The sequence below is a fragment of the Prinia subflava genome, chromosome 1 (genome assembly GCF_021018805.1).
Source record: "Prinia subflava isolate CZ2003 ecotype Zambia chromosome 1, Cam_Psub_1.2, whole genome shotgun sequence".
In the NCBI taxonomy this organism is placed as follows: domain Eukaryota; kingdom Metazoa; phylum Chordata; class Aves; order Passeriformes; family Cisticolidae; genus Prinia; species Prinia subflava.
Window position 1 is genome coordinate 132,766,650 of NC_086247.1, and position 26,921 is coordinate 132,793,570.

A 26,921-nucleotide genomic window follows, 5' to 3' on the forward strand; every position below is an offset into this window, starting at 1 on the left:
AAATCCACAATTCTCACAGAAAGCTTAATTTATTCAGTTCAAATTTATTTCGATTAATATACAAACTAAAAATAGATTATATATGTAAATACCCTTTACAGTCAAAGAGCTTATGCTTAAAAGATATTAGTATCAGACTACACAATAAGGACTTAGTATTGCATTTTTCTCAACAGAGTTAGTTCATTAGCTGCTGAAGAGTTAATTATTAGTGGGAATTATTTTGAATATTCTAGATCCCATATTTTTCTACCATTGCTCTTGCTTTAGAGATATAGGCATTCATGGCATCCTCCTTTGATAAACCTGCAAAGGAAAGTAGGAGTCATTATCTTTTCTCATTTGTCATCTTATAAACTTGACTACAGGATGTAAATTTAATTGGTGCAACACCTTTTTTCAGGTTCCATGCCTCCCATTTGGCTTTGCCTTTCAAATCTAGCATTCCTGGACATTCTGCCAAAATAAATGCAGAGCTTTGGTTATCATACAGATTTACATAACATTAGCTTGATTTTATCAAGATATGTGAGTAAATGTGAAGTATACATAGTAATACCAATATTAATATCTCCAACAGTAGCCTGTTTGTAGAATCCATATAGTTCCTTCAGTTCTTCATCAGTTGGTCTTGTTTTTAATTTTTTTACATCTTCTGCAGCACCATCGAAGTCAGCCTGATGAAAGAACAGAAAGTGTTCTCCTCTCAAGGGGTGTACTCAAAACATGAACTGTAAGACACATGGTAGTATCATTAGATATTCTCAATTACTCACTTGGGTTTAGCAATCAGACAAGGCTTCTTCTCATGAAAGAAGCTTCATAAATGTCTTCATAAATTGTTAGAAAGGGATATAGGCGCGTATGGCTGATAGGGGCAATCAACCTCCACAATTTCTGTGGTTTATATGTCTTTTACAGTCACACTGCAGGTATGAAGTGAACTTTACACACCACAGTAATCTCTGAATTGTTTTGACCCTGCCTGTACTGTGTTGGCTCAAGTGGTGGAGCTCAAATCCCCTCTGAGTGGTACTGCTAATTCAGCCTCCATTTCCACTGCTCTGCTGACAGGGAAGTAGGAGACAAACAGCGAGCACAGAGGTGCCTCATGGAGATGAGCTACTGCCAGGACCACCCCCGCCAACTCTGAGACACAGGAGAGCACCAGAGTGAAGTGTAAATTCACTCCTTTCATCACTGTGAATCACACACATCAGCCTGAAGCTGTAGCCATTCTCACTATAAAGCAGGTCTCAGGCTAAGGTTTGGAGTTCTGTTTCATGCCCAGAACATTTCAGAGAGAGAGAGATTTTCTATAGAGACTACAGACCCATCAGTTCACTGCACTACTCTAATACAGAAGGATACAAGCACTTTAACACGCTATATGCTGGTTTCAACAATTATTTTAGCTTTTGAGTTGGATCTTGCAGAAGCACAGTATATCCTGCACGCATATTTAGTATGTACAAAACCAGCTGTACTGGTTTTGCATGGCCTGGTTTTTGGTAGTGGGGGAATGCTACAAAGGTGGCTTTCATGAGAAGCTGCCAGGAGCTTCCCCCATGTCCAGCAGAGCGAATTCCTGGTGGCTCCAAGGATGGATGTGCTGCTGGCCAAGACTGGGCTGATTAGAAATGGTGGTAACACCTCTGTGGTAGTAAATTTAGGAGGGAAAATAAACAAAAAGTGGTTGTGCAGTTGTAACTACAGCCAGAGAAGAGCAGAGTGAGACCACGTGAGAGCAGCCATGCCCTGCAGACCCAGGGTCAGGGCAGAAGAGGGGCAGGAGGCGCTCCAGGTGCCAGAGCTGAGATTCCCCTGCAGCTGTGGTGCAGCCCATGGTGAAGCAGCCGTGCCCCTGCAGACCATGGAGGGCCACGGGGATGCAGGGATCACCCACAGCCCGTGGGGATCCACGGGGATGCAGGGATCCACCCACAGCCCGTGGGGATCCACGGGGATGCAGGGATCCATCCACAGCCCGTGGGGATCCACGGGGATGCAGGGATCCACCCACAGCCCGTGGGGATCCACGGGGATGCAGGGATCCACCCACAGCCCGTGGGGATCCACGGGGATGCAGGGATCCACCCACAGCCCATGGAGGAGCCCACGCTGGAGCAGGTGGGTGCCTGGAGGAGGCTGTGGCCCTGTGCAGACCCCTGGAGAGAGGGGCCCTGCTCCCAGGCTGGAGCAGCCTGGCCCTGAGGCCTGCAGCCCGTGGAGCAGTGACCCACAGCAGCAGCCTGGGCAGGGCTGTTCCCCACGGATGGACTCACGGGGCAGCAGGGAGCAGGGAGCTATGCTCCTGAGGTGAGCTCACCCTGGGGAGGTTCACAGAGAACTGTCTCCCCTGGGATGAACCCCACAGGGCAGCAGTCACAGGGAGCTGTGCTCCTGAGCTGAGCTCACCCTGGGGAGGTGCACAGAGAACTGTCTCCCCTGGGATGAACCCCACAGGGCAGCAGGGGAGCAACTCCTCTCCCTGGACAGTGGGAGAAGCCACGGGTGATGAATTGACCATGACCCCCATTCCCTGTCCCCTTGCACTGCTGGGGTAGGGGGTGGAGCTGGAAGGAGGGAGGGGTGGGGGGAAGCTGTTTATAAGGGCTTCTTTTACTTCTCATTATCCTACTCTTATTTTGCTAGTAATAAATTCACTTTATATCTCTAAGTTGAGCCTGTTTTGCCCTTGATGGTATTTGATGAGCTCTCTCTCTCACAGTCCTTAACTCATGAACCTTTCATTAAATTTTCTCACCTCTGTCCAGCTGCAGAAGAGAGTGAGTGAGTAGCTTTGGTGCATCTGGCCAGCATCAACCCACTACACCAGCTTAAAAGTTAAAAGTTTGTGTAAAAGTCAGCAATGGTTTTATCATGAGTACTGTGGCTCTGTTTAAATCACTGAGATCCTGGCATTACCTTAGAAGTCCTCCCTGTGCTTCTTTATACCACCTTTCCCTTTAGTTACAGGAAAGATGTTTTTTTTAATAATGAAACCTAATGCATGTTTGTCTCCTTAATTGATGCCCTTCTCCTTGGCAAGTGACTGTGTTGGGCAGATCAGGTGATGGAAATAAGCAAATATGAATGAGAGCTAGGTTCACTACAGCATTCTGTATTTAAACAGAGAGAAAGTACAAGAGAAAGGTTATTTCTGATTTTAAATTTATGAAGGAAAAATGATTAATTAGCGAGTGATGTTCAAGCATCTTTCCTCACAAAAGGACCCCTTCCTGGAATCATCAAACTACACATTCATTGCTGTAAGGACATGCCAGCTGGTGGCTGCATTAAGGCAGGAGCAGCAGGCAAAGTAGAGTAAGGACAGGTAGCTGAGTGCACTGCAGCTTCCTGCACAGAAACTTGTCCACTCGACCACCAAATGAGTCACCTCTGCCTCCTGAGATGGAATTCACTTTTGATTTTGGTCTGGAAATTTATTTTGGCTAATGAGATTCACCAGATACAAACTTCTGAGGAAATTCTAATTTTTTGCAGATTTTGTATTGCTATATGAAACCCACAAAGGGAAAGCACAAGTCTTCTACAAACAAAAGTGCTCACTGCAGGAGGATGTACATCTGTAACAGCAGTGTTGTAACAAGGAGCAGCAGGCAGAGAGCTGCATTTAAAAGAAATGTTTTTAAAAAATCATAATGTGCGATTAAAAGGGCATTCTAGCTCCCTGCAAAACAGCAGTTAAATCTTGAATATTCTTTAAATTGCAGTTGTAAATTCACAGAAAAATAGATGTGAAGGGTTCATGGTGACATAGTAAGGGCCATATGAATGTCATGGTGACATTCAAGGGCCATAGTAAGTAAGAAAATAACACTCCTTTCCTGTGCTTCCTCCTTTCAGCAACAAACCCAGAATGGTGAAGCCATGTGTTTGAGGCCAGGAGGTCACAGCAGCACAGGGGGAGAATTGGGCAGAAGCACCGTGCCCTGTGTCTGAGGCACAGCATGGGTGCCTTCAGCCTGGGAGCAGGGAGGGGACAGACACTGCCACAAACAGGAATCTAACTCACAGTCTGTGTAAGACTGCTCATAGGGCTTTTTTTGACAGTCAGGTGCCTTATCCTTCCATGAAAAGAGAACTGTCCCACTTTGTGCTCACCTTGGGGAAGAGGCAAGGACATGGGGATTGCAGAGGAGCTCACATGCTCTGAATTTACATCCCAGCCTACCCGAGTCACTCCAGCCGTGCCACGCTGCTGCACAGTGTTCCAGGCACTGCAGCACTACGATATGAGGCAGTTCTCTTCTAAGGTAGCAAGAAGAATCTAATTCCACAAAAACGCCTATGCACTAATAACAGTATTTTTAATAGATGTGTATAATTTATAATGGAGAGGCATTTAACAAGGGGAAACAAAATCAGCAATGCAAACTACCTTACCAAGGAATTTAAAATAGTGGTCCAAAGAAACTGGAACTGTACATATTTGATGCTCCTCAAAGCAAAGCATTTAAAGCCACACTATTGGTACAGACGTACAGATGGCAAAAGGGATGGACATTTACTCTCAAAAGGAAATATGATGACCTACCCAAGGCTTTTTTTAATAGGTGCAATATTATGAAAATAAGTATTTCATTATTTATCCCAATATCAGAAATGTGACATTCTTGACACCTGTGACTGACTCCTCCATCACAGACATCTCTTAATATTATCCACACACATGCAAACAAAAGCAGGATTCATGTTCTGTTAACAGTAAGAATTAAAATTGTATCAAAAATGAACAATAACTAGGTTGCTGCATTGTTTAAAGTTTAAATAAATTATTACTGCATGTGAGCCTCTGCCAGCACTGATGTACAAGGACATTCAAATCTGTGGAAATCTTTCACATGTCTGGAATTGTTTTCTGATCTAAACTTCTGTCTTAGTTTTGCCTGGGCTGTAGTTAATTTTCTCCCTGGTACCTGGTACAGTGCAGGGTTTTGGATGCAGGATGAGAACAATGTTGATAACACTCTGATGTTTTGATTGTTGCTGAGTCGTGCTTGCACTGAGCCAAGGACTTTTCAGTGTCTCATGCTCTGAAAGTGAGGAGTTGCACAAGAATCTGGGGAAGGCAGGGGAACACAGCTGGGACAGCTGACCAAACTGGCCAAAGGGATATTCCACACCACAGAACATCATACCCAGTGTAGAAACTGGGAGGAGTTGGCCAGGAGGGGCTGACTGCTGCTCAGGGATGGGCTTCGCCTTGGTCAGTGGGTAGTGAGCAATTGTATTGTGCAACACTTGCTTTTCCTGTGTTTAATTGCACATGCTCTCTCTCTCTTTTTCTCTCTCTTTCATTACTACTATCACAGGATTATATTTTACTTTTTAAAAAAATATTGAACTGTTCTTATCTCAGCCCATGAGTTTTTGCTTCCTTCCCCTTCTCTCCACTTCTAATTCTCCTCCCTATCCCACTGCAGGTGAAAGGGGTGTGAGCAAGTGACTGCATGGTATTTATTTGCTGGGTGGTGTTAAACCATGACAACTTCACAGTCAGAATAAACCAGAAGCGCTGTTCAATTGTACAAGACAGAAAATAAAAAAAAAATTAAGGAAACCATTAAGTTAATAACCTTGTCTTCCTATAATTTTATCACAAGATAGTTTAAAAATTTGCAAATGCATATCCTACAGAGCAAGAAATGTGCAGAAATGAAATCTAAATACTAAACTTTTATTTCTTTATCCCCCTTTAGCCAATCATTCTGCACAGACTGTTGCTTAGAATTTGCCTGCTTACGAGCAGCCTGTAAAAATATAATTTCCTTTTAATCACGTGCCAGTAAAATTCCCTTTAACCCCTCAAACACAAAGCATAAAAATATATACAGACATAAGCATACGTGCCTTAAGGATAAAAGCACAAATTATCAGACTATTATCAGACACTGCCTTTGCAAAGAAAAAAGCTTGAATGAATTCTTCATTTACAGCAGAATATTTTACCAATTTGCAAAACTTATAAATATTTTACAACTTCACTAATGAGAACATTATTTTATTCATTTGTCCTTATTCCCATGCAGCTAGATTCAATAAAATTTATGGATATGGTTGGTAACTGTCAACCAAACCAATGTGGAAAGACAAGATCAATAATGTCTAGTGCAGAATGTGTATGGGATCTTAAAATTTTGACCACTGATTTTTATGTGGAAGTGTAACTGTGTAGAGCTGTGGAACAGCATCTCATACTGCATTCAACTCTTTCTTATGATTTGTGGCTCACTGCTTAATCATCGGGCTAATAAATTCACTTTCTAGAGTGAATTCAAGGCAGAATAAAACGAACTATAATTTCAGCGATTATTAATTAAGCAAAGGTGGCATTATATTTGGGATTTGGCAATTTTGACCCACTGAAGAAAGAGATTTCTTCTTAGCTGTAACACAGCACAATGAAATCTCTGTGCAATTCAACCTAATTGCAGCGCAGAAGAAAATTGCTAAGCTGCTGGCAGTGCACTCCCTGCATCTAGGTCAGAGCATTGTGCTGCTCAGGCTTTGCAAAATGCACACTAAGCTGAGGCAGACATAATGAGAAGGGGATAGAAGAGCTTGCAAATCTTCAAGTGAAAGGGATAATAGGAAAGCCTAAAGAAGAAAAACAGCTTAATCCATCAGGGCATGGCCAAGACAAGGGAAGTATTCATAGTTTCCCACAAAAGTAGGGGGCTAAAAGCCAGCAATAATTTCCTCAACAGCTATTTAAAGCTACAATCAGAGAGAATGTAAAAGGAAGCTCTCTCTCTAGTCAGAAGGTAAGAAAGTAGAAGCTCTCCTACCAAAACACAAGCCTATCAAAACGTAGCAATCCAAAGATGCATACACCAAAAAAAAAAAAAAAAAATACACACTTCCTTAACAATTATTTATGCTTCCCAAATGCACATATGTCTCAGTGTTAGAAGTTTCTCTCCTCCTTTAATAGCTCCAAGCTACTAGCAAGATCCCCAAATCATAAGTATGTACTCCTCTTTCCATGCCTAACTCAGTCCCAGCAAACTCAGATGCACACCCGAAGAAACATAATTCATGCATGCTCTGAACAGGTAAGGCTCCAAAATATTCCTTGACCTATGACACAGTTCAAATGAACCAGCATGCTTCTCACCCTCCACTTACGAAAAGTAATGCACTATTTAACCTCCAAGGGTTTAGGCAGATTTCCCTTGCCGCAAGGTAACCTTGATTTTGCAGTAAAAATCCTTACGCTGAAGGAATACCAGAGCCTCCAGCCCGGCGTTACACAGAGGCACAGCGCATCCCTCTCCTCTCGCCAGTGCCGGCAGACGCAGAAGAGCGTACCTGGAGAGTCATGGTGCCGCGGGGATGCGCGGGGAACGGCCTCGCTGCTGCTGCGGCGGGGACGCGGCTGCCAGGCGGCTCCGGCGGCGCTGGGACGGTGCCCGGGAGCTCGGCGGAGCAGCGCCGGCAGCGCACGCACACAGGCAGGGACTCGCTGTCCCCTCGGCACCGCCGGGACCGCTGAGCGGCGACAGGCGCCGGGAAGGGGCGGTGGCGGCAGGGAGCACTGAGCCCCCACTGGTTTCCGCCGAAAGCCTGAGCTGCAGCCGTACCGCTGAGGATTGGGCCGCCAGGTGGAGGGCGGTGATACAGAAAGATTCCCAAGCCGATTGTTTGGCAAAGGAATTTCTCGAGTGATTTGACCAGCCCGGTTATCGGTACTGTTCCTTCTCTCCGCCGCAGTCCCTGCCCGTGCCCATGACCTGGGACCTCGCACCCTTCAGCTGCAGCTCTGAAAAACACGTGGGCCACCCCAAAGATACCTCACACAAGTGGTTACACACACAAAATACACTCTGAATGCTGGTTTTTAATGTGGTCTACTAAGTACAGAATAAAAGAATATTAAATTAGTTGATAAACAACCCTAGAAACGTAGCCACTGGAAAAAAATTCATCCCTCTTGTATCAATTATTTATATTCATGCTCAATACATTTATGTACATTATTCCCTGAGCATAGTTTGATCTATGGTAGATACTTCTTCATTTTTTAACTCCCTAACTTCCATGAAACCATGCCAAAAAAGGTAATTTGAGGGGAAACAAGTCCAGGTTAAATTAAGTCACAAATTAACGAGAAAACAATCCAAGTAAATTTATGTAAATAGGATATTTAAAAAAAAAATGATAACATCTCTCCAGAACCCTGGGGAAGAAGCTCTGCTCTCTCAGGGCCAAGAGGCTGTGCTTAACTGTGCTGTGCACTATGGTGAGTGTGGAAAACGAACGTCTTTGTGAAGATTTGTTAAAGGCCGAGGGCAGATTGCGGGAAACACGGAATGGAACCAGTCCGTACCCATCACCTCGGCCACAGAACACAATGTCCGTGCACAGCACGGCGCACACTTCACTGCAGCGAGGAACATCCCCGTGGCTGTAAGTCCCAATGAAGCACCGGGTGACCTGGCCCTGGCTGCGTTAGCTCACACACCGCTAGGCAGGTCTGCCATGGCCTGTGCGCCCGCTTTCGGGAGCGCCCGAGCCCTGCGAAGGCCAGCGGTGAGCCTGCGGTGGGACCGCCAGGGGCAGGCCCCGCACCAGCGCCTTAACGCTGCTTTGCACTAACGCTACGGCCTCTTCGCATTGCAGCCTTGAGCACAGCCCAGGCTCCGCCCGCCGAGCCGCCACAGCGGGACCCGCCCGAGCAGCGCCCCGCTCCCTCCCCCCCTCCCTCCCCGCAGCGTCCGCACTGCTCTGCCTCGGCCCGGGGGCGGAGCGGGGCCGGGGCGGAGCGGGGCCGGGGGCGGAGCGGGGCCGGGGACGGAGCGGGGCCGGGGCGGAGCGGGGCCGGGGGCGGAGCGGGGCCCGGGGCGGAGCGGGGCCGGGGGCGGAGCGCGGCGGGGGCGGAGCGGGGCCCGGGGCGGAGCGGGGCCGGGGGCGGAGCGGGGCCGGGGGCGGAGCGGGGCCGGGGGCGGAGCGGGGCCGGGGGCGGAGCGGGGCCGGGGCGGGCGGGGCTGCGTCCCGCGGCGCGTTCCTGGAGCGTGGGGCGGCTGAGGTAGGGCCGGCTTTGCGCTGGCGGGCGGGGGCAGCTGCGGCCTGGGCCCCGCGGTCGGGCAGCCGGAGGCCGTCTGGGCCCAGCCCGGCCCGCAGTGCTCGGCTGGTGGGGGGCGGCGGCCCGAGATGCGGCGGCCTGGGGAAAGGGCGCTGCGGTCCCGGCGGAGCCCCGGGCACAGGGACCCGGCGGCGGCCGCAGCGCGTTGTGCTCAACGCGCGTTTCCCATTGGCAGGAGCTGGAGGAGCGCTCTGGGGCGGAGCGGCTGCAGAGAGCTCCCGGAGGGGCGCGGGCGGTGCTTGCCGGGCTCCCTTCCGCCGGAAGGGGAGGGGTCCCGACGGCGGTGCGAGGTGGAGGAGCTCGGTGTTCGTTTTTTCACTCATTGCTCTGTTTCCTTAGTCCTGCACGCGTGTTTTCCTCAGGAGTGCCCATTTTGAAAAGAAAAATGTAATCTTTGGACTGTGAACATGTTCCATGGTTTTTTTTCTTATACATGTATGCTGCTGATTTTGCTTGTCAAAGAGCATCCCTAATTGAAAGCTTTTAAAAGCGATAACCCTGAGCTCATTTTTTTAAAACAATCACAAGCTTCTGTTCTAACTCGGTCACACGTTAGAATTCTTGTGGTCATTCCGATTTTTTAGTTGTATTCACTTTTTGGTTGTTGTCACTGTGATGATAAGCAAAAGGGGTTAGGTGACTGCATGATGATAGCTCTATAAAGGACTGATACGTTAAATTGGCACATCTTTATTCTCACATCCCACATGCAACCATTGTGGTTTCTTGAGAGCTAAGGGGAATGCCAGCCCTGTCCTCCCCAGATGGTTTCTCCAGTTTCCACTGTTGCATGCAGATAACTGGGTTGGATGGAATATCGCTGAGGTGGCCCAGGGTATTTCAATAGATTATTCTGAGAGTACTCAAGAGTGGCACGGTGGTTTTTTTTCTATTTTGGAAGTCTCGGTTTTACTGTTCTCTGAAAACTCCTTCACTGTTTTTGACATTTATTTTGGGTCACAGTTCACATTGCATTGATACAACTCTGTTCAAGGTGGAATCATAGAGTATAGCCTATCCTGAGTTGGACAGAATTCACAAGGATCATCAAATCCAGTTCCTGGCCTTTCCAGTCCAACTGGTGGACCTCCCCCAGAATCATACCATGTGCATCATTCTCCTGCTGTCCTTTAGACAAGAGTTTAGCTGAGTGAAAATCCATCCAGATAGATGTTGCTTGATGGCAGTCCACTGGGTTGAGATGGTGTTTGTCTTTTTGTATCAGGGTAACTCACTACCAGTACACAGAGAACGGCTATGACTAGCAAAATGGTCTCTTTTGGGTGGCAGCCTTTAGATGTTCATGAGCTGTACATAAATGCAACCTGTATGCCTTCTTGGGTAACTGGGAAACCTAGGAGGGAGTCACGTCGTGTTTCCCCTGGTTAGAAACCTGAGCTGCACTTACTCTGTAAGCTTGCAATGAAGCTATTACTAGCTCCCAAGCAGGAGGATGGGGGCTTGGCAATTTACTGCCATCAGGCTTGACCTCATGTCTTCACTGCTACTCTGGACTAGATCAATCAGAGCAAGTACAAAATTACACTTTCTCTGCTCTTGTTCAGTTTTTCTCATCCCTGAAGGCACTGTCCAGGTGACACAAAAGACCACTTTTGAACTTTTGGAGGCCTGTAGGGGATTGCCTTCCTTCCCTGAAAGCATAAATTATTAAAGAGTCTGGAAGTTTCTATCATATCTTCCAAATACAGAAAAACACAAAGGCGTGGACTAAAGAGTGAAAAGACAAGATTTGTAAAAGTCCTAAATAAATTCTGGAACTTATTTCATGTTGTGATTCAGTTTTTGCCTTTTTTTCCCCCTCCCATGTCACAGGGGGCACTGCAGCTGTGCAGCAGTGAAAAAGGACGGTCCTTCAACCTGTTATTCTGCCAGTATCACTGACATACTGTGTTTCTCTTCTGCATTCCCAGAAGAAGCTTCTGGTAACAATGTCTATGGCACACAGTAGAGTATTTGAACCAATGTCTTGCTCTTTCTTCCTTAGGGTGACAAAACACAGAACCTCCTCAGCATGTCTGTAGTTCAGCAAGGGACGGCAACACTTCGGAAAGCAAAGAAAACCACTGTAAAAACAAGTCTAGATAACCCCTTTGTTTTCCAATGGAAAACCATAGATGGAGAAGATATGCATTTTATACTAGAGACCTTAGAAGAAAGGATTAAACATATTGGACTTAAAAAGATTGAGAGTCCAAGAAAGAAAAAACGTTCCCTTATGAAAAAGCAAACAGAAAGAAAGCGTGATGCTGGCACCGATGAACTCCCTAAAGAGGAAAGAGAAAGCCACCAACAAAAACCAGGATGGACTGACATAATTATCAGAAGACAGCTTGCTATTGGAGTTAACGAAGTTACAAAAGCATTGGAAAAAAATGAACTTCTTCTCGTGCTGGTGTGCAAGTCTGCCAAGCCGGCCATGATCACGTCGCACCTGCTGGAGCTGAGCGCGAGCCGCACCACGCCGGCGGGGCAGGTGCCGCGCCTCAGCGAGACCCTCGCGCCCCCGCTGGGCCTGACCTCCGTCCTGGCGCTCGGCTTCAAAAGGCCGGCTGACAAATTCTCTGAAGCCATAGCAGCAATAATTCCAAAGATACCGCCTTTGGAAGTGCCGTGGTTTCAGTACAGAGCTGAAGAATCCATGGCTTATGCAGATACAGATTCTTCAGAAAATCTGGAACCCGAAGAGCTTGCAGAGCTGCTGGGGGAGGATAAGCTTGCAAGTCAGAAGCGGAAGCATGCGGAAAGCAATCGGCCTGATCTTTCAAATGTAATTTTGCAGCCTTTGAAAATCAAGAAACTCATCCCAAATCCCAATAAGAAGCCGCCTCGCAAAAAGAAAAAGGCTTTTTCAGCATAACTGATTATAGCTTGATTCTTTCTATTAAACAGATTTTTTAAATGCAGGATGGAGTACAGTTCGAACTGAACAATTCTTCTAGGCTTTACAGTGTAAAGCTCTTGAATACAAGGTGAACTTTATGTTGCATTTGGCTGAAGTACTTTCTTCTTTAATAAAGAATATTGCTCAGACTTGGGTGTTAGTCTTTACTGGGGATAAGTATTTTCATTTGCAGCTGGGGGTCAGACTTAAAGCCAGTAATGAACATGCCAACGTAATTTTAAGACATAATTTATACTTCTCTGGAATTAATACAAAGCATTAAATGAACTCTGTATTTTTACACAGATGAACATGCTTTAAGCAAAAGAGATTTACGTATAATTACTCAAACAAATAAATACCAAAAGTGAAAGTTTATTTAAAACAAAGGTCCATGCCAGTGTAAGTCTTTTAAAGCTGGGTTCAAGTAAACAGCACAGGCAGATTCCCCTTTTGAACTCTAATATAGTTTGTTCTGCTGAACAGCTTGTTTTGGTCACATATGTATGCAGACCTGGGTTCCATCTGATACCTGATGCATGGTATGCTGAAGGAAAAGTAATATCCAAATACAAAACCAAATTATTACTGCTGCAGTATTAAAAAAACAAACAAACAAACATCTAAATGAAGTCTAAAGTTGTTTCCCAGGAAACTGACATAAGCCATATACTTACATAAAGTAAATGAGAAGTATAACTGCTACAAGAACGAAAACATACCATGTAACTTCTGAGTTTCCTTTTATTTTACTGGGGATGATGAACAATTTCCTAATGAGGGGATTGGGTTGTAGGAGGGAAGGGAAATAGCACTGCAATTCAGGCAATCAACAGCCTAGAAAATTACTTGTAGAAGAAAGCATAAAATTCTTAACTGAGTAACTTTGTTGTTCCTTAAAAGTTAAAATTTACATGTATTTTTCAGAGATTGGTTAATCCAGACTTCCACTGCCATCCAATAGCTCATCTGTATTTTGAATTTATTTAGAAATTACTTCAGTTCATGATACCAACTGTGAAGGCAGGCAGTAGCAATGAGCAATGATTGTGTAGTCATGATGCTCCTTGAAGTTTAAACAAAGAATTTAATGCTACAATTTTTGTCTGTGTCTGAGGATGCAATAAGAGGTGAGATTATTTTGCCTTGCTTCATAGTCCTTTATAGATGTCCTTTTTTCTGGCTTTCTGGGTGCATAAAACTTTGAAGGCATGCTAGCACTAGTGTGTTTCATTCCCAGGCTGGCTAACCATAGCATAAGAGTCACAGCATTTACACAGAGCACAAGGATTAGCTTTGGTAAAGAACAGAAGCACAGCAATCATCTTTCAAGCACTTCACCGCCTGCCCAGGTCTATGTCTGTCTTCAGGGACTGGGGTTCCCTCTGCAGATAGGAAGTTACTTTGTAAAAAAATTAACAAGTGTTTAAAAAGCCAGGTGGGAAAGGTGGCAGAGCAAGCTTTACATTTGCCAATCCTTTACAAACACCTATTAGGTTCTGAGGAGTCTTACGTTCCTAGCAGGACTAATGCACACAGGTTCAACCTTGGAAACAAGAGAAGGGTCTCTCCTATTGAGCTCCTGACAGTGGCCCCACACAGACAGTCACCTTTTGTTTAACTGCTGCTTAGGAAGGCAAAGTTGCCACAATTTTCACCTCCAGAGTAACTGTCTTACTCTGTGGGTGCAGGCTGGGACACCTTCAAGATTCAAGTCCTCTTGATGCTGTGGTACTTCAGCAAAACACTACAGGTGAAGAGCACTCAGCAGGGACAGAAGAGGCCATGCTTAACACACAAGTCCATGAACAGAACTCTCCAAGACCTGCCCCAACACTCAGGCTTAGATGCCTGCTCTTCCCTCATGCTCTGCCTGGTAAATTTTCTCAGCTACAGTGCTGCACAGCTTCTACAGGAGCATGTCTCTGCCCTCCAGCCCCTCAGTGAACATGCAGAGTGAGCCAGACAAGACAGAAGTTTATCCCTTGGATTCAGAAGCAAATGGCACTATTTTACTAGATGTGCCCTAACCTGAAGATTTAGGCAGAAGCCAGGCTGCAGGAAACCCACATTCGAGTCTGTCTTCTACCTGGACATACTTGGTCCCATCATGGCCTCTGTTTTACAAAGGACAATGCTTGGGAGGATCTGCCTTCTGATTTCAGAGCAGAAATCATCTGCCTAACATTTCTTCCACTTGCGGTTTTTTGAGGGGAAGAAAGGCAGAGAACATGAGCATATCCTTCCCCTGGGCTGTCTCAGCAAGGAGGTATCTTAGCCATGAGGACAGAGCTATGCCCTGCTGTCCCACCTCACCTCAGGCAGCCCTGAGTGAGGATGGCTGAAGCTCTGCCTTTTAAGAGCTGAAGGAGAACACTCCGAGCTCCTCGGTGAACTGCATCCCAGAGTGCTCCATAAGAATGCCCTTCCAAGGAGGCACCTCCTTGCCTTTTAGGAATTAAAAACTCAGATCTTTGATGGGGTCAAGATTAAATCCTTCTTGTTACCTCAGGTATCACTACTATCAATTACATTTTCAGGCACTTAATTCTGCTCAGGCCTCGCACAGAGTCAAACCTGTCTCTGCACCACCTGTTTTGACTGCTACTAGCAGAGAGGTATCAGGAGTAGCCAGAGATGTAAAGCCCAACTGCACCATTAGATGTCCTCTGAAGTCCTTTCAAATTCATGAGGTCCCGAGCTGGTGCACAACCGGAGGTCAAACAAACCACGTTCAGTCCCTTCCTTTGTTTGAAGGAAGTTGAATGCTTTAATCAGCTATAATGCAGTAAGGGAAAGAATTTATCACTGTTTCTAGGGCAGAATCCTCCCATCACAATTCAACAAGAAAAAGAAACCAAACCACAACCCATTCACACAATGGAAAAGGAGCGGGAAGAAAGAAAAACCCACTGCTACAAGGTGGTGGGTAGGGCTAACAGTTATGAAGGACAAATTTATCTTCATGTACAGAATTAAACTTTCAGCAAAATCTGCTGTCAGAATTACAGGCATGTTTAAAAGGAAAGTTAAACATTTGCATTTCATGAGATATTCAAGTCACATTCAAAAGATGCTCACAGCACAGAGGCTTCACTACCACAATTTGGCACTTTCAGCTAGAACAGTTTCTTAACACAGATTTTCTCAGTGCTCACGATTCTGCAGCATCCATGAGCTAAAAGAACTGCTATCATCTCTAGCTATTGACGCTATGCTGGAATGCATATAAAGTGCTTCAGAAGCCACTCCCATTGCCGAGCATTCATGAGGGAATTAAAACAGCTCCACCCAACAACAAAGATCAGCCCTCCTACATTTCAGGAAGTGCAGTACAGACACTTCCAAGGACTGAGGGCAGAGCATTTCTCTTCTGCTTACCAGCCACATATATAGCAAAACTTCTTGTTCCAAAGTCAGGATAAAAACATTACCAGGAACAATTTATGAATACATATTTACACAAGGTACTTTTCATTAGAATTACAGACTTCATAGGAAATCAAAGTAGACAAAGGAATATGTGCAATTTCGCAGAAGCGTTGAAAACATTCAAACTATAAATATCCTGATAGCACTACTAAAATTCTTAGTTTTACACACAGGCTGATGTTATTCTACTGAGGAAAAACTAAGGTATTGTGCCACAACTGTAAATTAAGTACAGTAATGTATTATCATTCTGGCAACATAGATAACACCTGCACTGAACAGTGCGATACTGTTAAATCAACCCACTGATCTATTGAAGATCAAAGTACAAATTTGTATTTTTTATTGATTTGGCAGCGTTGCTTATGGAGAAACAAATGCACTAGTTAAACCAGTACATTGTCATACTGCTCCAGTTACAAAAACATCCAGGACTTTCATAGAGCTACAAACGTATCGTACTTCGTGATTTTCCCCCAAATGATGATATCCATGTTACGTAAATAAGCAAAGATACTCCAGTTTGTATCCTTCATTCTGTTACACTGACATACATACATCACCACTTAATAAATAGAAATGCAGCAGTTCATCCACATAATAGCAAATATTTTTTGTACCCTAATCCACCACTGAAGTTCAGTTTGTACAAAACAGTCTTTCCTACAGAGTGGAAAAAATACCTTCTTCTCATCCAGGTGCAAGCTAAGCTTTGAAACTTAAATGAATGTGCTTTTTATTCTTTTCATGGTCAATAGAAGAGTTTCATGGACCGTCTGATCTATCTGAAAATTCATAAATTTGGTCACATGTGGATGTCTTCATTGATCAGATTTAATGGACTATTTCAGTATCACTGACGTTGTGCTTTACTCCTCTTGAACAATACCATTTCAAGAGTTATGGAGATCAAATTAACTCAAACGATGACCTCAAGAGTTCTAGAAACATAAGCATTCTCATTGTAATACAAGGCCAACCTAAAGGAAGAAGAAAAATACAGTATTTAGTTCCTTTATGGCAGTAAATCTAAACATCGAGAGACTTCTGCATCTCAATTATGGATCATAAACAGGGTCAATTACATTATTTTTGAAACTTCTGCCCATTTTTGGCCAGTGCAGATGAATGTACCATTACATCTAATGGAATTCAGGAACTCATTTTTCTCCCTTACCTTTTCAGATTCCATGCCTGGACACCTCCAGTTGTACAAGTAATACTGCAAATTTCCATCTCCAATCCCAAACTTGAGTTTTTCCAGGAATGTTTTGTTTTCCATTAAGTCTAGCGCATTGAACACATCGAATCCTTTCTGGCAACAGCAGAACATTTTTAAAATTTTACTTTTGAAATTTTCAAATGACACACAAATGATACTCCACAGAGTGGCATATGGTATCCAAGAAACTTAGGCTAATTAAAAGGAAAAATACAATAGAATAAATCTTGCCTTTTAATTAGATACACACACAGAGTTATTTTCCCAATAAAACTAAAGTATAATGCACAAATTTCCTTGAAGACTAGTTCCAAAAGGGTACAAATTTTAAAGCTCTTTTCAGAGCCTCATGTCTGAAGAGTCCCTAGAGCATTTTCCATTATTTTATCCTTACAGGTATGCAATTTTACAGTTACATACAGTGTTTTGACACATATAGCCTATTCTAGTTGAAGCTGCATAAATACAGCTTTTACTGTTTTTCAGCAATTTATCATTCTGTTAACAATAAACATATTTTTGCGATTTAATTCTTTTCTGAAACGCCATTCTCTTTAGAACTCAAATCTTTCATGTGATTGTCCCTCCCCTACTAATGTACCCTCTACCAACTCCTCTTTTCATAAACCTCCCAAATTCACCACTCAGATATTTTTTATCTCAGAAGAGCCACACAGTCAAATCAGTCTCGAGAGTTTTTTCTGCATCAACACATACTCAAATCCTGACTCCTCACTGGGAACTCTTAACAAGCAACAGAAACCCAAGGTCAGTTAAGCCTTTGCAGCAATAATCATCAAATATGGAGAGCTGAATTTGCTCGGGGGTGTGGATATAAAAGTCCATTTATTTGCAATTAACTACAAGGGAGTCTGACCTAAGCTCCTGGGGTTTTAACAGCACAAAGGTAGTGCACCAGCAGGACACGATACACTTTTAAGAAAAAAGGTACAAAACAATAATGCTCAATTACTTAAGCCCAAGAAGATGGGGTAAGGAATATTCATCACTCAGTATTTTTTTTTCTTCTAAATGAGCATCCCATGTTAGAAGAAAAAGGGGTTTGAAGAAAAAGAGCACTTAAGCTCTACATCAGGACTATTTAAAAGAAAGTTACAAAGCACACAGTGGATTTAGTAAGGCTTCCCACTACCTTACACAAAGATCATTCTGTGTGCAGACGATGCCACGCTAAGTTAAACATGCTGTGAAAAACATGCAGAAATATGACAAATGAGGTGACAATATTTGACATTTAGCATTGAAAGTAAATTTGGAAATATTCCAAGTTAATAAGTAACAGTAACAGCAATCTCAGAAGGCAGGAAGGGAAGTGGGGGAGAATAGAGACACTCTAGATACACTAAGCTGTGCAATTAAACACTCAAAATTCGAACAAAATTCTACAAATGTGGTTTTAATTCAGTATCTAAACATCGGCAGATTAGTTTCAGGTTAGTATCTTCTGAGAGGAATAAGAAGGCTTTTGTTTAAAGGTACTTTCTCCACAGCTCTGATAGAGCACTGAAGCAGACTCAGAAGAGAATTTCTTCCATGGGTTCTAGATCTAGAAACTTAGTATCAGCTTCAACAATAAAATATGCAGGGTTTTAGAGGGATTATCCTGATACAAAATCTCACTCTCTCTCCACGAAGAATACATAGAACCTAAGTTAATAACTCCAAATTTCAGGTTTTACTTTGAAGGTCTGGTATTTTGTCCTATAACTGCCAAACTAATTCTAAACTGATTTTATATAGTGTGATATCAAGATAAAAATAAACATTAGCTGACATGCAAACCCTAAAAGCAAATTGTTGAGCTGAATTTGTACCTCCAAAACCCATGCTTTGGAGTTAAAGAACAGAAAGGAAACTGTGGTGGGCTGTCCCCAGACAAGAGCCAAACACCCACACAGCCTTTGGTTTACTCCTCTCCCACAGCATGGGGAGAAAACAGAAGTTTTGTGAATTGAAATGACAGTTTAATAGAGAAAGCAAAAGCTGAAGGCACAAGGGAAGCAAAAAGAAGAATTCATTCACTACTTCCTACTGCCAGACAGATGTCAAACCACTTCCTGGGAAGCAAGATCTCAGCATGCATAATCATTGTTAGGGAACATAAATGCTATCACTAGAAGCATCCTCCCTTCCTCCTCATTTCCTTCAGCCTTTACTTTGGAGCAGAACATCATACGGTGTGGAACATCCCTTTGGTCAGCTGGGGTCACCTGTCCTGGCTACATCCCCTCCCACCTTCTTGCCCATCCTCAGCCTCCTCACTGCAGGGGAAATAGAAAGCCTTGAGGCTGTGCAAGCAGTGTTCAGTAACAACCAAAACACTGGTGTGTTATCAGTGACAAAGTGCAGCACCATATGGGCTGCTAGGAACAAAGTTAACTCCAACATAGCCAGACTCAGTATGTTTGTAAACAAAAGGCTGTGAATAGGACTGCATTTATCATCTCTCTTCCTTTGCCTTACCTCTCCTCATGTAAAACTCAACTGCCAGACCTGCAACTATAATTAGGCATCTAATGATGCATTACAGGCCCAGCAGGTACTTAAGAAATCCACAGGTGTCTAAATCCCAGTATTGCAAGGGATATAGGATGATCCACTCAAAAGGATCATCATGGAGCTGCATGTCACATTGAGAGAGAAACATGCAGGGGAAGGTGCAAAGCCCTGCAGTCAGACCATGGACCTGCCTCCTCACCCGTCCCACCCACGGCCAGAGAATGGCCAGACACAGCTCCCTGGGCCACGCTTTGAACTGAGACCAACCTTCTTCCACATTGACTTTTAAGAATAATTACCAGTACTTTTAGCCACGCCTGAAAATTACATTAGTTTCTTGAAGTCTGTCTCTGAACCTCCTTTTGGATCATTCTGGAGCCTGAAGAATGGTATTTCCCGTAACTATCCAGGAGTTTTCCCTGACAAATAATTACTGAACTGCTTCTAGGTTAACAAGGCTCAGCAAGCAGTTCCTGTCACAAATGGCAGCTCAGCTGCAGTGGTGCACGAATGTAGCTGGGACAGACAGGTTGAAGATTGTGTGGATGCTTTCATACAGCCTCAAGTCTGAACAGATACAGCCTTTGCAGACCATCCCTGGCTTCACCCAGAACCAACACAGAAATCCCTGTGGCACGTGCAGGCAGCTCTGAGCGTGGCCTGCCAGAGCTACAGATTCTGTAGTAGAGCCTGTAACGCCACCAGCAGGGCAGCAGCACCTGGGCAGGAGGGAGGGCAGACACAGCCTGTGCTCCGCAGCCGGCTGGCAATGGCTGCAGGGTGGGTGTATGGACCCCATGCAGCCTGTGCAGGGCAAACAGGTCTCTGCAAATTCATTTCGAGTGCTGGCATGTGCCACTGGTGTTAGCACCCTCACAAAACCCTAGTCATCGAGAACAGAGTGACAGCTTTTCATTAGACAGTACTAAACTCCCAAAACTCTTCTGTTTAAGAACTTCATTTAGAGTTTTTTCCCTACCATTCAACCAAACACTAGTATAATTCCATACCTAAGGGTATGCTTAAAAGCTACACTGTGACATCATCTACAGAGCTTTACACGTAGCAAAGATAAAACGATAAAGCTCACATAAATAAATTTCTACATTTTTTTAAGAATAAAAAATAATTTTAAAAAGCAAAATGTATTTGATAGCACTTATTAGTTCATCTCCAAAGGAAATTATTTTATGATACTTTTCATTCTTCTGATACTTAGGGACTGTAGCCATCAGTGTGCTTTTGGGTGTTTCCACAGTTCAAGCTACTGCAAACAGCATTTATGCATTTGTCATTCCCCAGCACCACTCAAAGTAAAAAACAAGCATAGTGCTTCATATTTTTATATATATATATATATATATATATATATATATGTCTTGTCAACTGCACTCTGTGCTGTAAATAGTAAAACCGAATGCACTGGCATGGATAAATTACTCCAGTTTTTACCTTGCCACTACTCCTAAGAATACTAAGGAGTAGAAAAAACACAACCTACAACTTACCAATTTAGCTATAATGAGTGCATCATTCATTAAATCCAACAAGGGAGTCTCTGTATGAATATTGTAAAAGGAATAGGCAGCTTTGAGGCTTTTATGGACAGGATGATGCATCACTGTTGAAGGTAATGTGTAGAAACTGAGGAAGTCTGTTAAAATACCATTCGAACCCTATAAAAAACAAATCAAAACAAAAAAGTCCATTAATACATAATCAGTTACTGGTTAGGCTAATGTGAAAGTTATACAGAAAGTAATAAATGCAGCCAGGTTTATGCACTGTAAGTACTATGGTATAACAGCTAGTCTTAGCTAAGATTTGAGGAAAAAAATTAGATTTATCTAGTCTATTACACCACTAACATTTGACAAACAATTGTCAAAGTTGTAGTTTGCTACAGACAAAGCTAACAAAGCTCACTTCCACTGAAAGTAGATTTTTCTGACTAAACTAATTTTTAGTAAAATATTCTTAAAATATTACAGACATTTTAAAAATCTGATGACACTCACATCAAAGAATAATTTTCTCATCTTTCAAAAGCAGAGAAAAAATATACTGTGCTGGTATACAAAGGATATTTAAATATTAATCAACAAGCACAACCTATTTGTTGGACAACAGTACTAAATCGCATTGAAATTCTAATGAAAGCAGTAGTCAACAAAAAAGAGTTTATACAGAAATCTAAAGTATATTACATAAAAGTTCTTAATTTCACGCATCTAAGGAAGTTTGCACATCTTCAAGAGTGTGGATTAGTAGGATATAGGAAATAATTATTACATGGGTTATGAAATAATTACATGGGTTACAGCTAACAAGCTGAGCACAAAAACTCCCCAGAATATCTCCAAGAAAATAAGGCAAAGGTGACACACAAATCTTCTTGCTTGTTTATTTTTGAATGACTAGTAACCACTAATTAGAGTTCAATGAAGGAACCTCACATGGCTCCCTAAATTAATAGTACTTCTACATAAAAAGTAAAACAGTTGAACACACTACATGCAAAAAAGCTTTTGTCTTAGAGCTGGTACAGATTCTGTAGTAGAAGTAATACTAACTACAAGGAACAGAAAATTTATTGAGTCACTCACTAAATTCAGTAAGGATGATGAAAATATTAACTCATAAATTATACAGAGTATTTTAAGGTTTTAGATCTGCACATTACAAAGATGACTTAAAAGTCTGACAGTAGCTTCTCCAGGTCACACAGGTCTTAAAAAGATTTTAAGCACTAACAAATCTCCATTTTGTATAGTAAAAAACTAGTCCAAGAGACAGCATAAAACAAGTAAGTGAAGACTCTGCTGTGTAGTTAACATGGCACTGTTAATGTCACATTCATGCTTATCCTGGTGCTTGTGAACTCTCCTGTAGGCTTCAACTCACAAAGCACAAGGCATCAGCTCAGGGAGCAGGGCAGAGGTCAGGGAGAAGAGGGAATGGAGAAAGAATGTGGGACTATTAAATTAGACCATGGAAAAGTCCAATGAGCACTAGACCCACTACAAAGCAAGCAGAAAGCTAAGCTTGGACAATAAAAACTGATGGGCAGGACCACTCATCTCCAGCAGCTCTAGGCCTCCTAAGTCAGATGAGGCTCCTGCACAAATTCAGGTTACAGTGTGGGAACACTGAGCTTCACAACCTAGGGCTTCTATGAGGAGAAGGTTTACAGATGTTAGTGCTGATCATTTTTAAATAATGTTATCACTTTAAGCAAAGTGCTTACACTGATGCCTTACATTTTAGCTTTCATGTTTTTCAGATTCTGTGCTGCCTAGGAGTGTGGTTCTGAGCCTCATTTTAAGTGCCAGTAAGCTCTCTCCACAGAGTGGGTAGACAAAACAAATCCTTTTCCTGCTGAAGATCAAGGACAACTTCCAGGCCCAAAAGCACAAACAACGGTGGACTGAGGGGAAGAACAAGAAGGAAGAGACCTCACAGCCTGAAGCTGTAATTGGACAATTAAACCCCAATATGCAAATGAACTAAAAACTTATAAAAGTGTAAGATCTCGTGACTGGTCAGCCATTGTGTAACCATTGTAAATCTGCCTTGGGTGTAGCCCTGGTCAGGCTCCTGTCCTGCCCAAGGTGGATCCTAGAGGCCTTTCAAAAAATACCTACTTTACTCTCTAGCTCTGTCCAGTCTCTGTTTCAGGTCAGCCTTCCCAAGGCATCAACACTGTCTAAATATGCTGTCTACAACTGATTTTGTATGGACTCAAAGGGCAGCATGTATCTTTCCACAGCTTTAGTGCACCTACTCCAAACACATCTGGCAGATTTCCAATCCAAATGCTAATCTATTTCTGCACTCTTTATTTTGAGGGAGGCATTATGGCCAACTCTTTGGAGGGTGGGGCTGGTAGATATGTGTGTATATATATATATATATATGTGTGTGTGTGTATATATATATATATATATATGCAAATTCATGCACATATATACACATTCTTTTACTGGAAAAAACACACTTTACTGAAGCCAACCATCAAAAAACATAATTCCCCCAAGCAGGGAGTTATGGCTCTAAAATCAGTTCTTTTAAAAAAGAATTTTGTAATGGTGTATGGCAGATATGTGTACACCTGAGAGAATGATAGTCAATTCAAACCAAATCCTTATCTCACAGCACCGTTTTTCCTTTTTCTAGAAAAGGAATTTTGAAGACCACTGCTTAGTATCATGTCATATCTATGTAAAAAAAGTATCAAGAAATGCAGTTGATCTTAAAATATGTAAGGTCCTTGTCAAGATAGTGATATTTTAATATTTCAGAATACTTCTTTAAGATATTCTACTATAAGAGCACTGCAGTTTATCACAGGCAATTCTTATTAACAGAAAGTAAAACAAAGAATGAAGTTTGTACTCATGGTATCAAATTCTACCTATAACACACATATTTCATACTGCATTTCAAAAACTTGATGCTGATATGAACTGCTGTCAGTGGCAGTCACACACACATTCATATATGTTAGTGCATATCTTACCTCTACAACGTAAGTGTCAATAATATGATCCCGAGGCAGGAACCAGTGGGCCACCTCTTCCTCATCCATCACAGGAGCAAGATTAAACTGTTTCAAGTAAGTATTGATTAATTCTTGTACTGCTTTAGTATCTTTTTGTTCCATTGGTCTCAAACCTGAAGTCTTTGTGGCCTTAGTGTAAAAATACAAAAAAGAAATGTTAAGATGTTGAAAGGAAAACTGCAAATACAGCAAAGGCTGAAAGTAGGTTGCAGAGTCACTCCACTTGCTATAATGCATTCATTATTAGCCTACTTTATCCCAGCCACCTAATTCATTATGCTATTTTACAAAAGGCTTTCAATCAGAATTCCCTCTCTTCTAATTATTGAGACAGTCTGGGGCACTTCAATCTTTTTACTTCATTATTGAAACAGCTTCATTTCTCCAGAGAAAGACACACCATCACCAGCTGCCTACACTCTGTGCAGTTTGTTGGTTTTTTATTTTTTTTTAGGTCAATCTACTTCTTATCTTCTTCTAAACTACCTGGGGCCCAAGAAACAAACAAAGAAACTTGCATATCAGAAGTTATCTTAAGACAAGAACACAGGTAATTCTTATGGAATATGGAAAACTTATGGAAATTACAGTCAAACTGATACCAATGTCAGCTGATTAAGTTTAAATAGAAACTATTTAACAAACAAGATTCTACTTGTTTTTAGCACTTGAAAACTTCCCTGCTAACAATCTTCTATACAGGCACAACTGCTATTCTGTTAACCAGAAAGCTTCTCATAACTTACAGCTGCCTGAAATTAAAAACCTATTTTTATGAAGTTATTTTTCTGACTTTAAACATCAGAAAAGGAAAAAAATACTTTCTTGTACTATGCAATTATTGTTTAAACAAGCAAAAGTGATTCAAGTTTTCTTCCCATCTTTTGCCAGCCTTCCTGGATATTTCCTTTTGGGGAGGCTAATGCTTGCTTTCTTCAGTGCTCATTTATCGTGCCTCATCTGTCTGAGCTGCATACTTGGGCACGTACCACATTAATCATAGCAAAGTCGATTGCAAGAGCAGCCAGGTAGAGACTTGATTACTGGAAGCTTGAAATTAGTGTAGCTGATTATGCTTTGCCCAAAAGGCATTATTCTGGGGGAGGTGTTTATTCCTGCACTCTGGGAGTCAGCAGCCAGTTGAGAAATCAAGGCACATTTTGCCACAGCAGATGTGTATTACATTTCAGTCTTCCTGCTTTTCAATGCAGCCTGGGACTATGGTTTGACTCCACAACAGCACATCATCTGTATTTTTAAATGCCCTTATTCCAGAAGGGTGTACACTTAACATACAGGAAGGATGGAGGAAAAGCAGCTGGGCTGGAAGATCTTTTTCCCCCAGTAATGCTCAGAATGGCCACCAGTAAGTGACTATTTGCAATCCCAGAGGTGAGGGGAAGTGTACAGAACTGTGCTAAAATTTCTCTGCTGGACTGGGCATGTAATCATCGACTGTCCAGCATCAGGATCTCAGATGGTCAGGAAAAGACAACAGGGACAAACATACTCCCGTCCTAACTCTAAACACAAATTTTACTTCTTCCAGAAAACTCCTTGCTCAAGAGATTAAACACTTTTATTTTTTTTAATCTATAGGTACATGCACAGCTTTTAGGCAATATTTATTAATTACGGTATTTATTACACCTGAAAACCTTTTTAATTCAGGCTGTTCAAGTGATTAGGAATGATTAATTATCTTAAAGGGAGATGAGCGCCTAGTGGCAATGATATTCCAAGGGCACTAAGAAAAGAGGTTAAAATGCAACAAACAATGTTTGGTGCTGAGGAACAGGATAGTATGGCCTGAATGGACAAATTTGTTTGACAGTAGTGTTTATAACAGCCTGAAACTGAGGAAAAAGAGCCTTAACAGCACTTAATCCCTTTCTCAGGAAAAATGAGAAGGCTTCCAAATAAACCCAAAGCACAAGATCTAAAGAGAAAACATCAGAACAAAGATTAAATCTTTATTTTCCACTGAGAAGCTCCCGAATCCAACCTAAAAATAACTGAGGTATATGGACTCCTACATCACTTAGCTTTCAAAGCTGATTTTAAAAGCACCTATTTACTATTTGCACTTCTATGTACAGTGTGTGTTTGCCTTTGCTATATTTTATGGATGAGATATGATACATTACTTATTTTTCATAATTCATTTCTCTGCTGAAACTCTGTTTTATGATAAAAGAAAATGATCAGGATACAACTCCTATTTCTAATGATTCTCTGTAGTTACACCTTTGGTACTACTAGTAAGATCCTTACACTGAGGATTGACTTCCTGAGTTGCTTCCATAAGCAATGTTACTAGAGTTGCTACCAAAACCTATACTTGAAATTGTATATTGCACACTTCAGACTGTTAAAAATGTCTTCGAGATTTGATGGAAGCTATAATTAGCTGTCCAAGATTAAAACCCAATTAATTTGGTTATTAATTCCTAAGCTCTGCAAACTGCTGCCCTGCACGCAAGGGAGAAGCTGCAAGTGCAGGCACAGGTGGCACCAGGCAGAGCAGGAAACGAGGCTCTGACAGCAGCAGGAATACAGATCAGGGCATGGCATGTGCTTTATTCCAAGGGCTGCTCAGCCTACTGCTCAAATCTCTGAGCAGAAAGAGAATCTGCAGCATCAAGTTAAATATAGCAACAGACACAATCCTCCCAAATCAGATAAATCATTATAAAGCGTGAGGGAGTGAAGAAAAAAGTATTGTTTATAACCAAAAGAAAGGGTTTGTTTACATAAAGAGACATTTACTGATAAGATACAGGTAAGGAATACTCTGCAATCCCTTCAAAAAAGGTAGCTTTTACAAGCAAATAAATTGTTTTCAGCCATAAAGCTCACACTAAATTCTACAGGCTATTAATTACAGCTATGAGATTTTTTTTAAAAGTATGTCGTATTTAGAGTGACTTGCCCCGTCATGGAAGTGGACCCTAAGGCTTTTTGCAAACTTAACTCTCAGCTGCAAACATGAGAAAAAAAGTATTTTTAACTAGCCTAGGTATGCCAGAACACTTGTTCTTCTAGACCATGCAAACTAACAGTGCACTACATACTCAAGTGGCTTTTACTGAGCCTGCTCAATGCAGAAGAACAACACACTCTGACAGTATAGAAAAAAATGTGAATTAGAGTGGAATCAAAACAATACAAC

The 26,921-nt window shown here is 42.4% G+C and overlaps 3 protein-coding genes across 8 annotated transcripts in view; 1 reads left to right on the forward strand and 2 right to left on the reverse strand.

Annotated features, from left to right (window-relative positions):
- Positions 1 to 24: 24 nt before the first annotated feature.
- ACBD7 (acyl-CoA binding domain containing 7) lies at positions 25 to 7,764 on the reverse strand. The gene is made up of 4 exons (XM_063412860.1): positions 7,339 to 7,764; positions 560 to 677; positions 394 to 456; positions 25 to 306 (listed from the first exon to the last, which is right to left on the reverse strand). Exons 1-4 carry the CDS (start codon positions 7,348 to 7,350, stop codon positions 233 to 235), a joined length of 267 nt encoding a protein of 88 aa, XP_063268930.1. The 5' UTR covers positions 7,351 to 7,764; the 3' UTR covers positions 25 to 232.
- A 1,225-nt stretch (positions 7,765 to 8,989) lies between these two features.
- RPP38 (ribonuclease P/MRP subunit p38) lies at positions 8,990 to 13,202 on the forward strand. 6 transcript variants are annotated; one of them, XM_063412942.1, is made up of 3 exons: positions 8,992 to 9,055; positions 9,288 to 9,417; positions 11,118 to 13,202. In XM_063412942.1, exon 3 carries the CDS (start codon positions 11,145 to 11,147, stop codon positions 11,988 to 11,990), a length of 846 nt encoding a protein of 281 aa, XP_063269012.1. In that variant the 5' UTR covers positions 8,992 to 9,055; positions 9,288 to 9,417; positions 11,118 to 11,144; the 3' UTR covers positions 11,991 to 13,202. The 6 variants fall into 6 exon arrangements, with proteins under 6 accessions (XP_063268999.1, XP_063269012.1, XP_063269019.1 ...); XM_063412949.1 differs by having other exon boundaries at positions 9,288 to 9,402; XM_063412929.1 differs by lacking the exon at positions 9,288 to 9,417 and having other exon boundaries at positions 8,990 to 9,055.
- Positions 13,203 to 16,264: 3,062 nt separating this feature from the next.
- The window catches only part of NMT2 (N-myristoyltransferase 2), a 31,588-nt gene continuing 20,931 nt past the window's right edge, over positions 16,265 to 26,921 (reverse strand). Inside the window, exons 9-12 of the mRNA XM_063412896.1 lie at positions 23,708 to 23,878; positions 20,697 to 20,864; positions 16,624 to 16,761; positions 16,265 to 16,426 (exon numbers count right to left, since the gene is read on the reverse strand). Of these exons, the coding sequence (XP_063268966.1) occupies positions 16,406 to 16,426; positions 16,624 to 16,761; positions 20,697 to 20,864; positions 23,708 to 23,878 (498 nt within the window). The 3' untranslated portion in view covers positions 16,265 to 16,405. The remainder of the gene's footprint in view (positions 16,427 to 16,623; positions 16,762 to 20,696; positions 20,865 to 23,707; positions 23,879 to 26,921) is intronic.